The following is a 15,182-nucleotide window of genomic DNA, read 5'->3' on the forward strand; positions in this document are numbered from 1 at the left end:
CTAGGAAGGAGTATGGCAGAAGGGATCTGGGGGTCATAGTGGATCACAAGCTAAATATGAATCAGTAGTGTAACACTGTTGCAAAAAAAGCAAACATCCTTCTGGGATGTATCGGCAGGAGTGTTGTAAGCAAGACACGAGAAGTAATTCTTCCGCTTTACCCCGTGCTGATTAGATCTCAACTGGAGTATTGTATCCAGTTCTGGGCGCCATATTTCAGGAAAGATGTGGGCAAACTGGAGACAATCCAGAGAAGAGCGATAAAAATGATTAAAGGTCTAGAAAACATGACCTGTGAGGAAAGATTGAAAAAATTGGGTTTTGTTTAGTCTGGAGAAGAGAAGACTGAGGAGAAACATGATAACAGTTTACAAGTACATAAAACATGTAAACATGAAAGTTGTTACAAAAAGGAAAGAGAAAAATTGTTCTCTTTAACGTCTGAGGATAGGACAATAACCAAGGAGCTTACATTGCAGCAAGGGTAGTTTAGGCTGGACATTAGGAAAAACTTCCTGTCAGGGTGGCTAAGGACAGGAATAAATTGCCCAGGGAGGTTGTGGAATCTCTGTCATTGGGGAGATTTTTAAGAGCAGGTTAGATAAACACCTCTCAGGATTGGTCTAGATAATACGTAGCCCTGCTATTAGTACAAGAGACTGGACTAGATGACCTCTCAAGGTCCCTTCCAGTCCTATGATTCTTTGTGTGGGGGCAAGGTGGGAATTTTATCTTCACCGTCGCTGTGGAACTATTTTGTCTGCAAAAGCCACAGGTCCCAGGGCAGCCCATAGGAGCGTAGGTCCTTCTGCAAAAAGGTTTTGTGTCTTCCTGCCAGGGCTGATTGACCTTATGTTCTTTTCCCATGATTCCACCTCAGCCATTCTCCCAGGGAATCCCTAGCTGAAAGCTGCCCCTAGAAGACTAAGTAGCAAGGGCCCAATATAAAGTGGCAGCCATAGTGCAGTCTCATGCTTCATTAACTTTTTACTGACTTCCCCACTAGGTTAGAACAGTCTATGTGCGTCCTGTCACCCCTTCTGAGTGCCTATCATGAGGGCTCTCTGTGAGGTCCAGGTCCAGGAGAAGACCAGAGGAAGCTGAGTGTCACTTCATATGGGATGAAGATGATCTATGGAGAGGGGACCCTCCATACCTCTCCAAAAGGGTGACACCCCATAGTTATATGTAGACAGCTGAAGATCAACCAGAATTGGCTTCTCACTCAAGTAATTTAAAAGGTGAAGAGCTTGAATTTTCAAGCCATTGAAAATATTTTTGAACTGTAACAGATTTTTGCTGCAATAATAGAGAAGTGGGAGATGAATATGAAAATCTAATAGCGATCAAGAGAGGAGTGAGACAAAGTTGTATAATGTCACCAACTTTATTCAACTTTTACAGCAAGTGTGATTAAATTAATCGAAGAAACAGAAGAAGGTATTAAGATAAAAAGAAAATGGATGAATCACATTCACTATGCAGATTGAAAAGAAGGTCTGATGAAGTTAGTGGAGATTTTATGTGAATATGGTCAAGAACATGGTCTTAAGTGAAATGTGGACAAAACAAAAATTGTCTTATTCAAGGTTCCTGGGAAAACATGCAAGATTCCAGCGAATGACATAGCCATTCAGTAAATGAGAAATTATTGCTACTTCAGAAGCATTATTACAGAAGACGGAAGACTAGATAATGAAGGTAGCACCAGAATAGCAAGAGTGAAAGAGACATTCTGGAAGAACAAAAATCTGATGAGCAGGGACATAAATTTGAAGGCTAAATTCTCATTCTTTTAAAACTTACATCTAGTCTGCATTAAAATTACTGCTGTGAAACATGGACATTCCAACAATTGATAATAAGGTGTTATAGAAGAATTCTGAAAATAGAATGAATAGACAGAATAGCCAATGAAAAATTTTGGAAGATATTCATAACTGAAACTCAGCAAACACTTGTCAGAGATCTTACAAAAGGAAAGATTTGATTTGCAAGGCACATTTTAACAAGTTCAGTGGGTGATGCATGTTTATGAGCACCTGAAGAGAAAGTTTATAGCAGAAAAACATGAGGTAGAAAAAGAAGATCTTGGATGGACAATGTGGTATCCTGGGTGGATCAAAAGGAATATTAATCCACAAAGAGATTACCAGAAGAGCGTACAGAATGGGCTACCATGGTTGCAAACCTCCAGTAATAGAGATGTCACATAAGAATAAGAAAGAAAGAAAGAAAGAATCAAAATAACAGACTCATGCAGATACTACAGTACTTATGCTGTGAAAAATATCACCTCCTCCCAAGGATTTCCAGTCAGGTGCTCTTTCTTTACTATTTCCAAACATTAAACTAAAAGGTAAATACATGTTTTCAGAATCTTTTCCTGCTCAAAGCAGTATGCTGCAATAAAAGGTCCTCCACAGAGTTCCTCTCTTTCAGAAATATATCTTCTTACATTCTTTGCACTGGATACCATTGTTCATTAACAACCAAGGTGTCTGAGTAGACTTAAGCCCTCCTCCACCTAACTGTTTTACGTGATCCTCTTACTTTAATATAAATTATGAACTTGGAAATCTTTCACATAAACAAATCAGGAGATCAAACATGAAGCCTTGTTGTATCCTATTTGTACATCATCATCTTTCCCCAGTTCAATTTGTCAGATAATGTTTACTTTCTTGTCTTACAGTCACTTCTGAATAAGCTTATCTGGTCATTTTCAGGGTGCATGGATTTCACCTGAGTTAAGCCAATTTGTTCTGCTTCAATTTATTGTAGGAACTCTTGCATGTATGGTGGCAGAAACTGGTGTAAATAATAATAAAAATAATCATTTACACCTACGCAGTGATTTCCATCCAAAGATCTGAAAGTTATTCTCAACTGGGGTAAGCATTGTAATATCAGCTTTACAGAGAGAGAAGCTGAGGCATAAAATTAATGGACTTGCTCAAGGTCACTGAAGAAGTCTGTAGTGGAGACAGTAATGGAACCCAGGTCTCCTAACCCCAGTTTTGTGCTCTGCTCAACAGCCATTTTTGCCTCCCAAAGTGACCTTAATTTTCCATTAGTGAAATAGAATGATTTCAAAAGGAAGACAGCTAGGGACTTGGAGAGTATTCCTTCTTTCAAGCAGAACAACTGTGGAACATGCAGTAAACTAACCATGAATACAGAGAGGGTTCATACCCTGATCTAAATTCTTCAGAGACAGTTCCTGGCAAAGCAGGCCTGGCCTTGGCTACACTCACACTTTACAGCGCTGCAACTGGGGTGTGAAAAAACACCCCCCTGAGTGCTGCAAGATACAGCGCTGTAAAGCGTCAGTGTAATCAGGGCAGCAGCGCTGGGAGCACGGCTCCCAGCGCTGCACGCTACACCCGTAAGGGATGTGGTTTACATGCAGCGCTGGGAGAGCTCTCTCCCAGCGCTGCCGCTCTGACTACACTCACACTTCAAAGCGCTGCCGGGGCAGTGCTTTGAAATTCCAAATGTAGCCATACCCAGGAAGTTTAATATCTAATCCTGGAGCCATATAAATTTAAAAGATTTTTTTTCTGTTATTGTTTAATGATCATTTCAGGACATAGGCTTTCTCTGCAAAGCCCTACTGACTTTCTGAAAATCAGACTCCTTTAAGGTATCTCAAAACTTGGGCACCCAAAATTAGAGGAGAATGTTTGAAAATCTGGATGGATAAACACAAAATGTTATTGCTGAGCCAGACAAACTTCAGACAACTTCTGGCCATTTTCTGTTTCAAGAAGCATTAATATTTTTTAAGTAACACTGTAGATGTGTACCTTTATTCATTTGTCCAGTAGAGGAATTCAGGGAGATGAAATTTGGATTAGTAAAAACAAACAGACAAATAAAAAACTGAAATTTTGCAAACTTTGAGCCAATATGAAATTCTGTCTCTTTACTCACTTCTGTTTTTTCAGACAAATAGTTTATTCACCAAAAAGTGCTGTTTTGGATTCACTGAAACTATTTGCAAATTTGATCTGATTGATTCTGGTGGCAAAAAACTTTTCCCAGGCCAGCAAACCATATGCATACATCTGTCGTCTTTATCACCTTGTAATGTTCAATCTGCCTGATTCAGAAGAGGAATTTGAATCCACATCTCCTACCTCCCAGGCTAGTGTCTTAATTTCATTCTTAGTCCTCTCTTTGGCAAGGTGGAAGAATTCCATCAGGAGAGATTGAGAGAAGCCCACTCCAAATAACCCATAGTGTGGTGATTGGGCTGCTTATCTGGGACAAGGGAGATCTGAGTTCAAATCCTTACTGCAGAGTGGGGATTCAAACCTGGATTTCCACTTCCCAGGCATGTATTTTAGCCACTGGGCTAAAGGTAATAAATGGGGACCTACTCACAGCCAGTTTGCTGGCCCAAAACAGACTTCCCCTGTTTGTTGACAATTTCCAAATATTTTTTTAACTGAACCAAATATTTTTTCTGATTTTTGGTTGTCCCAAATGAAAAAAAAATCAGTTAATCTCCCAGCTCTGCTCTGCATAATATAAGAAATGCCAATGTAATATGAATTATTTAAAAATAATATTTAATGGAAACCCCTTTGTATACCTATTATGTGGGCATTTTCAGCTTCTGTTCCAGTCAAAACCAAAGCAAATCAACTCTTCCTATTCATGTGCTAGCCTTAATTTACAGTCCTCCATCTGTATGAACATTTCCTACTAAGCTTTCTCATCCTATGACAGCATACATTATTGATCATTTTTACCAGTCCTATCTCCCATCTCATTCCAAACTGTGTCTGCTCCACTAGCCAGTTGTGATATGTCATTTCTGTGTTCAAATAGAACATCCTCCTCTCACATTACTATACCTACTCCAGTTTTCCAGCTTCTTACAGAGACTGTACTTTCAAAAGGCCCTATGTGTTCTGGTAATTTAATATCCCAGTTAGTTTCCTGATTAGGACAAGTCTCAGTTATGCCAATTATATTATAATTCACCGGAAAGTCTTCACTATTATGCTCGCCGCATCATTATAGAATATATTAAGGAATACTGCACATTTGAGAACAATTTGCAGGCCTTCCTCCTGATGGCATAAAAGTGTTATCTTTCAAGGTTTAAGTATATGAGAAATTAGAATATATTATTTCTGTAATAAGTGACTTTTGTACTGTGAGCAAAAGCACTTCTTCCATTCTTTCTAAAAGGATAGCGTTTTTCCCCAGATAAGCAGGATCTCTCTCTTTTTCAGGGAAAAAAAAACTGAATCTTTACCCTCCGCACATCTTTGCCAAATGTTTCACTATAGCTGGTGCCCAGTATTTCAAATTGGACATAGGGATTGGAGCCGTCTTCTCTAAATTCCATAACGCCAGTGAGCCCAGTTATATGGCCCTAAGGAAACAATGTTAAAGACATTAGAATACAATTTTTATAAAGCACCTTTCATGCTCCAGGTATCCTAACATGCCTTGCAAATGCTTGCAATTAAATTAATGTGGCAGGCTTGATATGCTCTGCAATAGCTCACACATAGCCTTAGACAAAATATACTACCTTACTGAGAAAGAGACCGATAGCCAAGACACATCTACTGCTCATTTTGAACCATGTCTAGGGATCTTGAACTTATACAAGGACAGCCACCAGTGAAAAGCAGACAGAACCTTGGCTCAATCTGAAACTATAACACTTTTAACATGATTGAGTTTGCCTAGATTCTGGTGTGCAACACAAAACCACCACTTTCTGGCTCAGAAAAAAAAGAGCTACTGAGTCAGGCTGACAACAATGTATTTTCAATGTTATTAACACTTCAGTGAACAAAGCTCATGCCAGTTTAACAGTGATGTAACTAAAAATTTATTTAACCTTGCTTTAAATTGTCAATGAAACAGTGGTGTCATTAGAGTTGGTTGGAACATTTTCACCAATATGAAATTTCACCAACACATGCTGTTTCACTGAACATTCTGTCTGAAAAGGGTGTGTGTCCAAGGCACAGTGAGAAAGAGTGCATATGAATTGGGATCAGCATTTACTCCAGATTTACAGTAGCATAAAAAAAGAATCAAGATATTGGATTATACAATGCATCATTTTTCCTCTTGTTTCCTAAAAGCCAACCATGTTAGCAGCTTTGGTAAGGAATGCACATCTTATTCATGGTCTACTCTGACAACTACTTAAGGTTTCATCCATTTGGTGAAATGAATAAAGCTATATGACTATTCATCATCATGTGACTTATACAAAACATAGCCATGACATCACCAGTTGTAGAGGACACACCTTCATGACTACACAGTTTCATTACTAACAACTTAAAATCAAGGTTAAATCATTTTTGAGAAGTTCATCTGAAAGAAAAATCAGAGCACTTTGGACAAGGTTGGAAGCCCAATGTGCAATAAAAACTACAAAAGAACCACTCTTACCTTCTTAATAGTCTCCAACATGGATCGACCTCCATTCCAAGGTTTGGTGGATTTCCTCATGCAGTTCAAGCTTGCCATGCTGTGCCATTTCCTGTCCTCCAGCTTTCTATGGAAGGCATTGGCCAACATGAGCACGCTGTCATATAGATAGAGGTTAGAAACCTGCAAACAATGAAAAGAGTAAAACAGAGATTGTAGTCTTGAATAGCTCCTCAAAAGAAAAAAAAATCTTTAAAAATAAAACACAGGAGGACTTGTAAAGATTAATATGGAGCTTTTCACTTAAAGTGCACCAGTTCAAATACACTAGGTTGGTAGTGATTATAGCCTCATCAGTAAAATAGTCACTTATTGGTACCTTGCCAGTCATTTTAGCAGGGAGACCAAGGAGTGAATGGAATTACCTCATCTTCTATGCTCACTCTACCAGACCTCTCTGCAGCTTTTTACACAGTAGAGCACAAAGTACTGCTAATAAACCTACCAGGCATAAATGGAGTAGATAGAGCAGCATTACTATGACTCCAATCATTTCTCTCTAGCATAACCCTGAGAGTGGTGATGGGTAACTGCTCCTGGTCCTCTTTCTGGCAGGGTCCCGCAAAGTCCTTAATGTCCCTTCTTTTTTATATGAGAATATTTGAAGAGACAGTGAGATGACAGTGGTTCTACTACCAATCATATGCTGATAACAGCCAAATGAGTACATCATTCTCCACCGATATAACCATTACCACTACTAAGATGTCATAATGACTACAAGACATACAGCATATACCTTCTTGACAAACAGCAGCTGGTTCAAACTCAACCCAGGCAAGACTGAAGTGATACAGGTTGAAAAAATAGCTAGACACTGTGCCATGTCTTTCACTGAAAGTATACAGCCCCCATTTGTCAAAATTGTACAAAGCCTCAGTGATCTTGTTTGATTCCTCACTGAGCTGGGATGATCAAGTAGCATCAGCAATGAAAAGTCTCTTTCCCCTGCAGCCTGTTAAGGAATATGACCCCTTTCTGATGGACATATACCTGGCCACAAGATCCACGCATTTATCAACTCCAGATTTAATTTCTGTAATTCACTGTATCTGAAACATGGAAACAGTGAAATGCACACCATGCAGCTGCCCACTTCCTCCAAAGTTCAGGTTACTATGAGCACATCAGGCCTGTGCTCCAGTTTTACTAGTTCCCAATCGACTTCTGAGGCCAGCATAAGGGCTTAATCTGTAAGGGCTAGGCTAGATCACAAGTAGGCAAACTACGGCCCGTGGGCCACATCCGGCTCACAGGACCGTCCTGCTGGGCCCCTGAGCTCCCGACTGGGGAGGGTCCCTCCTCCCCCACAGTCTCAGTGTGACTGCCACCAGAACAGGAGGGGGCTGCACTGCAGGGGAGAGCAGGAAGGGAGGCTCACCTGCAGTCTCAGGGGAGCAGGCGGATGGTGTGGTTGGAGGGAGCACAGTGAATGCAGCTGGAGGACTCAGGAAGAGCACTAGGCAGCCAAGCAGCCAGCCGGAGAGAAGCAATGCTTTGAAGGCAAAACAGCAGCGTCTCTCTGGCTGCGAGGCTGCCCCTGACCCTCTTGAGTCCTCCGCCCATGTTCGCAGGGCCACACTCTGACAGGGTCTTGGGGGGAGGAGTTGGAAAGGGGATGGAGTTTCAGGGGGTCTGTCAGGTGGAGGGGAAGTCAGGGAGTAGGGGGGATTGGATAAGGGGTGGGGTCCCAAGGGGGCGGTTAGGGGCAGGGGGTCCCAGGAGTGGGTGGTCAGGGGACAAGGAGTAGGGGGGAGTTGGATGGGTCGGGAGTTCTGAGGGCAGCAGTCAGAGGACAGGAAGTGGGATGAGGCGGATACGTTTAGGGTTTGGGGAGGCACAGCCTTCCCTACTCGGCCCTCCATACAGTTTTGGAACCCCAATGCAGCCCTGGAGCCAAAAAGTTTGCCCACCCCTGGTCTAGATAATACTTAGCCCTGCCTTGAGTGCAGGAGACTGAAGTAGAAGACCTCATAAGAACATATGAATGGCCATACTGGGTCAGACCAAAGGTCCATCCAGCCCAGTATTCAGTCTACTGACAGTGGCCAATGCCAGGTGCCCCAGAGGGAGTGAACCTAATAGGTAATGATCAAGTGATCTCTCTCCTGCCATCCATTTCCACCCTCTGACAAACAGAGGCTAGGGACACCATTCCTTACCTATCCCAGCTAATAGACATTAATGGACTTAACCTCTATAAATTTATCCAGTTCTCTTTTAAACCCTATTATAGTCCTAGTTTTCACAACCTCCTCCGGCAAGGAGTTCCACTGCTTGACTGTGCGCTGTGTGAAGAAGAACTTCCTTTTATTTCTTTTAAACCTGCTGCCAATTAATTTCATTTGATGGCCCCTAGTTCTTATATTATGGGAACAAGTAAACAACTTTTCCTTATTCACTTTCTCCACACCACTCAAGACTTTATATACCTCTATCATATCCCCCTTAGTCTCCTCTTCCAAACTGAAAAGTCCAGCCTCTTTAATCTCTCCTCATATGGGACCCGTTCCAAACCCCTAGTCATTTCAGTTGCCCTTCTCTGAACCTTTTCTAATGCCAGTATATCTTTTTTGAGATAAGGAGACCACATCTGTATCTCTTGAGGTCCCTTCCAGTCCTACGACTCTATGATCTTCAAAGCAATAAATGGATCAGGTTCCCTAATATAGGAGGCCCCAGAAGAGATGAAACAATCCAGAATCAGATCAGCTTGAAGAGGGCTGAAAACCTCCCTATTTGATAAAGCTATTTTGCCATAGCCAGAACAACAGTAAACAAAATAATTTAAAATAAAAATGTTAAAATATAAGCAGATACTCCCTAAAAAGTGGATATACTTCTAATATGCCAGTAGATGTTATTGCCTTCTCTAATTCCCATGAAGTACATATCTCTATATAAATGATAATCTTAATTAGCTGTATATTTAATTAACATATCCTATCATTGCAGACAACATGGTACTTTCATAATGAACTAATATTTCTGCAAAATCCAGGACTAAATCAGATGTGAATAAAACAGACACACAGCTGAACTGTATCAAAAAGGCCTATCCATACATTTTAAAAAAAGATATCTCTTATGTGGTACAGAAAAGAAAAATGCAAAAAGAGGGATGCCCATTTATACAGTGAAGAGTAGGGCTGATTAATCATGAAAAGGGATTTTAATGTTGAAAACATACAGCGTGTGACAGATACTTTCTTAGGTAAAAAGCTCTTCCATTTTACACCATCACTAAATAAAATCCTTCCCTTCCTTAATAGCTGCACATCATTCATGTTCATTATTTTTACCCTTTTACTACTGTCTGATTATCTTGCTCCTTGAAAATAGCTTAAAAAAATAGCCTGTTGTCAGATTTCTTCTTTTTTTTTTTTCAATAGCAAATGTTTAAAGAGTTAATGAGAACAGTCCCAGTGACTCTGCCCCTGGTTTGGTTAAGCACCTGCTGCTTCTGCTCAGCTGTGTATCTCCTTATACCAGAGATGGTTATTTTATTTGTAAACTGTTTGGAAACTAAGCGAGTCCTGTTATTCAACAGGATGGTCTTCCTCTTCTGTTTTGAGCTGGTTTCCACACCAAAAAAGTCCTGCTCATTTATAAATAGATTTCCCACGCATAAGGAAAAGTGCAATTTCTTACATGCCAAAGTGAGAGAGATCCTCTAAGTTCTCCACTGAAGTTCATTTTACATCCACATTTTAAAGTCAGCCACAGAGTGGAAATGTACTGTATTTCCTCAGTTCTGTATGGTTCTGTTCCAACTGTGGAAAATCACTGCCTCACTCTCAAAAATTGTTTCTCTAGTTCTAGTTAAGAGCTTGAGGGTAGAATTCATATTGTATCTGTCACATCTTCTGCGTACACTGCATTCCTTCTCTATATATATTGTACTATTTCGGAAGAATTCAAACTTATGTATAATGTACTATGCACTTCAGAGAATTATTATTTTGAAGATCCTTTCTACTAGACACCTTCAACTTGAAAGAAACGTGTATATTCCTTTGCATCAGATTCTGAATTACAGCCCTGTCCATAGAAATGCCATCTTGGGTGGTCCCTTGGATCATCTCTCTCCCATTTCCCCACTTTAACTTGTGCTCCTTTCCCCACTTTCACCCCTCCCATCTATCCAGCTATTGTATTTCATTTCAATTGAACTGTAAGCTCTTTTAGGACCATCTCTTGGTTACATGTTTCTACAGTGGCCAGCACAACAGGACCCTATCCTCTGGGGGCTACCAAAATACAAACATTAAACAATAACAATTACAGATGTGTAATTTAATATCCCTCATATGCCATGCACACCCCTAATCTCTATGGCCAAGAATCTATTTGGAGTCTGCCAAAACTACGTCTAAATTAGCAATTATTACTAAGGCCATGTCTACACTACAGACATATGTCAGCATAAATGTGTCACTCAGGGAGCTGAAAAATCTACATCCTTGAGCAATGTAGTTACACTGATGTAACCCCTGGTGTAGGCAGTGCTATGTCTATGGGAGAGCTTCTCCAATCAACAGAGCTACTGCCTCTCGCAGAGGTGGATTAACTACACCAACAAGAGAAGAACTTCCATCGGCATAGTAGTGTCTTCACTGAGCCCTAGTCTACACTACAGAGTTAGATTGAATTTAGCTGAGTTAGGTCGATTTTATAATGAATGCGTTCCATCTACCTAAAGGGCTCTTAAAATCAATTTCTGTGCTCCTCCCTGGCAAGGGGAGTAGCGCTAAATTCGACCTTGCTGGGTCGAATTTGGGGTAGCGCAGATGCAAAGTGATGTTACTGGCCTCCGGGAGTTATCCTAGAGTGCTCCAATGTGACCGCTCTGGTCAGCACTTTCAACTCTGATGCACTAGCCAGGTACACAGGAAAAGCCCCGGGAACTTTTGAATTTCATTTCCTGTTTTGTCAGCGTGGCGAGCTCAGCAGCACAGATGACCATGCAGTCCCCCCAGAATCACAAACAAGCTGCAGCATGGAGTGAACGGGAGACACTGTGTCTGATTGCTATATGGGGAGAAGAATCTGTGCAGGCAGAACTCCAATCAAAATGAAGAAATGCTAATATATATGCCAAAATCGCACAGGGCATGATGGACAGAGGCTACAACAGGGACACACAGCAGTGCCACATGAACATCAAGGAGCTGAGGCAAGCCTACCAAAAGACAAAGGAGGCAAGTGGTTGCTCTGGGTCAGAACCCCATACATGCCTCTCTATGATCAGCTACATGGCATTCTGGGGGGGTGAGAATCCTACCACTACCCCACCACTGTCCGTGGACACCTGCAAGGGGGGGAGTCTCATGCAACATAGAGGATGATTTCATGGATAAGGAAGAGGAGGAGGAGAATGTGCAGTAGGCAAGTGGAGAATCCATTCTCCCCGACAGCCAGGATCTTTTCATCACCCTGGAACCAATACCCTCCCAAGGCAGGATCCCTGACCCTGAAGGCGGAGAAGGCCCCTCTGGTGCGTGCACATTTGTAACTACAGTACAGGGTTTAAAAGCAAAATGTTTGTTTGATTTGCCCTGAAGACTTGGGATACATTTGTGGCTAGTACAGCTACTGGAAAAGTCTGTTAACGGGTCTGGGGATGGAGCGGGAATCCTCCAGGGACATCTCCATGAAGGTTTCCTGGAGGCACTCTGAAAGATTTTCCAGAAGGTTTCTGGGAAGGGCTGCCTTATTTCGTCCTCCATGGTAGGACACTTTACCATGCCAAACCAGTAGCAAGTAGTCGGGAGTCACTGCAGCACAAAGCATGGCAGTGAATGGTCCTGGGTTTTGGTCGCGTTCAAGCAACATTCGGTCTATATCTTTCTGTGTTAGCCTCAGGAGAGTGATATCATTCATGGCCAGCTGGTTGAAATATGGGAATTTTTGTAAGGGAACAGTAAAAAGACCCCATTCATGCTGGGCTGTTTGTGCTTGGCTAAAAGGAATCATCCCAAATAGCCACACGGAGGGGTGGAGGGAGGTCTGTGCTGCACATCCACCCAAAAACCACAGCCCCTCCTTTAAAATGGCAAACCCAACCAGCATTGCTTGCTATGGGAAACGAGGGTGCTGCAGTTTGAAAATATTCCCAAATGTTATCAAGGCATTAGAAGCCAAACCCGCTTATCCTTTCACTTGCCATGGCTGCCTCAAAACCAAATTCTGTTGCCCAGCCATGTGTGATGTGCCACCATACTGGCAGGCGCTCAATATAGAAGGCAAAATGCGACCTTGTGCCTAAAACACATGTGCTGTCTGCTGCGAATTGCTTGATTCACTGTGAAAGAGTCTCCCTTTTGTTCTCAGAAATGTACCATCTTAAATTTTACTCTCGCTTTTTAGCTCACCGCAGGTGCAAATGTTTCTATGCTCCAACTATCATCTCTGTCCCTGAGGTTATCGCAGATTAGAAGGCAAAAAAATGCACTCGCGATTACATGTTTTCCGAGCTCATGCAGACCTCCTGCACTGATAGGGCACAGCTGAATGCATGGAGTCATCCAGTGGCAGAGTCCAGGAAAGCTTTAACTGACCGCGATGAGAAGAGGCAGGATGCAATGCTGAGGTTAATGGGGGAGCAAACGGACATGTTCAGGCATCTGGCAGAGCTGCAGGAAAGCCAACAAGAGCACAGACCGCCGCTGCATCCACTGTACAACCTCCTGCCCTCCTCCCCAAGTTCCACATTCTCCTCACCCAGACGCCTAGATGCCACAGCCCATGCTTTCAGGAACGTCTGTGTTCATGTCCTCATCACAATCGTCTTCATGCTGCCATCTCTTAGCCAGGTTCTGCACATACTGCGGTATAATGCATGAGGTGTTTACAATGCTCGCAACAGCAGCGGTGAGCTGAGCAGGCTCCATGCTTGCCATGCCATGTGTCTGCATGGGTAACCCAGGCAAAAAGGAGCAAAATGATTATCTGCAATTGCTTTCATGGAGGGAGGGAGAGAGGGAAGGGAGAGTGATGACATGCACCCAACCACCTGCAACAATGTTTTAGCTCCATCAGGCATTGGGAGCTTAACCCATAATTCCAATGGGCAGTGGAGACTGAAGAAACTGTGGGATAGCTTCTCACAGTGCACTGCTCTGTGAGTTGATGCTAGCCATGGTAGTGAGGACGCACTCCGCTGACTTAATGCGCTTAGTGGGGACATACACAATCGACTGTATAAAATCAATTTCTAAAAATCGACTTCTATAAAATCGACCTAATTTCATAGTGCAGACATACCCTGAAGCACTAAAGCTGTAGCAGTGTATGTGAAGACCTGAATGCTACCAAGTATCCCTTTCTGCCCAAGAGTCAAGTATACTGTCTCTGTAGGACTCCCAACTCTGGCTAATCCAGACTGTGTAACACGGAATCAAACCCAGATCTCCTACACTGAAGTGCAGAACACTGATTACTTGGTTACCAAGTTGGTCCGTCTTTTTTAGTTTGACCCACAGAACCACAACTACATTGTCAAGGCAGACTGATGTCACAGTGCTATGCTTCATTCCTACTTTGAAGCAATTGTGGTAGTTATGTGCCAGTGAAAGAAGTATCTACAAAAGTGAAGGTGATGGTATGCTGTCCATTTCTTTCTGTCACTATTCTGAGCATCTCTGTTAATATTGAAGAACTGTTGTAGCATGTAATGGAATGGTTATCATCATGCACGTCTTGTCCTTTAAAAGGAACCACTGGAATGCTGGTCCTCCATTTCTCTTACAGCGTGAGTCTACTCTGAAATGTTACTATGTAAATATGGTGCCTTCAACCAGCAGATCTGCTCCTTCCATTTAGTCATACTCTTACATGCTTACTTAAGTGACAAATACAGATATATATTATATTATATTTTACTTCTATTAGCACTGCAGAACCCATATCTGTGAACCAGGAAGCTGAATTCTACTCTTATTCTCACTATCAACAACATTTTTAACAAATTTGCAGATATTTTATCACTGGTGATGTATTAGCCAGAATTTTTTATAGCGCACATCTAATCTTCTATATACCTATTCTGGGTAGCTTTCTGGAATCGTAATATGGTTTGCTCTGTTATTACTTCCAGTGAGCTGTAAAATGTAAAGAATTCCAAAATCTGATTGTTTTATGAAAAAATAGTCCGTGTGTTCTGTATACGTTGCCTAACAATGTTTCCAGAAACAACCATGTTGTTTTCCATTGCTGCTTATCATAAATAAATTTGCATCCTATTCTTTTTTATGCTGTTTTTATGCAAAAGACTAAGAACCTTTTTATCCTCTTTTCCAAATCATATGCACCCTTGAGCCTGAAGTCATATCTAAATAGGTACTTTCCTATGGAAAAAGAAATCTTAAAAGAGCATTCCAGGTCTTGGCTCACCTATCCATATTCACTCACATAATTTCCATTGTTTTCTTTATCACAGTCCTTTTCATACAGCAAGAATCCCACAGGACTTTTCTGCTTCATCTAAGCAAGGCATTCGTAATTTTATATTACTGACAATTTAAATCCCCTTCAATGGTACCATCAGCCACTGTATCTTAGAAGCAAAATGATTTCCCTACCATCCCCTACAAATGTGATAGATTGCATTTGCAACGCCACACTTTTGCTGCAAACTCCAGGAAGATGATGCTGTGAAGAGGAAGACAGGCCATCAGACAAGGTTGTTTACACTTGTTACCTCAAGT

The 15,182-nt window shown here is 41.7% G+C and overlaps 1 protein-coding gene across 3 annotated transcripts in view; it reads right to left on the reverse strand.

The window, feature by feature from the left end:
* GRID1 (glutamate ionotropic receptor delta type subunit 1) overlaps positions 1-15,182 on the reverse strand; it is an 870,609-nt gene that overhangs the window by 159,828 nt on the left and 695,599 nt on the right. For all 3 annotated transcript variants that reach the window (XM_030569895.1, XM_030569896.1, XM_030569894.1), the window contains exons 7-8: positions 6,436-6,597; positions 5,273-5,392 (exon numbers count right to left, since the gene is read on the reverse strand). In XM_030569895.1, the coding sequence (XP_030425755.1) occupies positions 5,273-5,392; positions 6,436-6,597 (282 nt within the window). The remainder of the gene's footprint in view (positions 1-5,272; positions 5,393-6,435; positions 6,598-15,182) is intronic.

This window comes from Gopherus evgoodei, chromosome 7 (assembly GCF_007399415.2).
Source record: "Gopherus evgoodei ecotype Sinaloan lineage chromosome 7, rGopEvg1_v1.p, whole genome shotgun sequence".
Lineage (NCBI taxonomy): Eukaryota > Metazoa > Chordata > Testudines > Testudinidae > Gopherus > Gopherus evgoodei.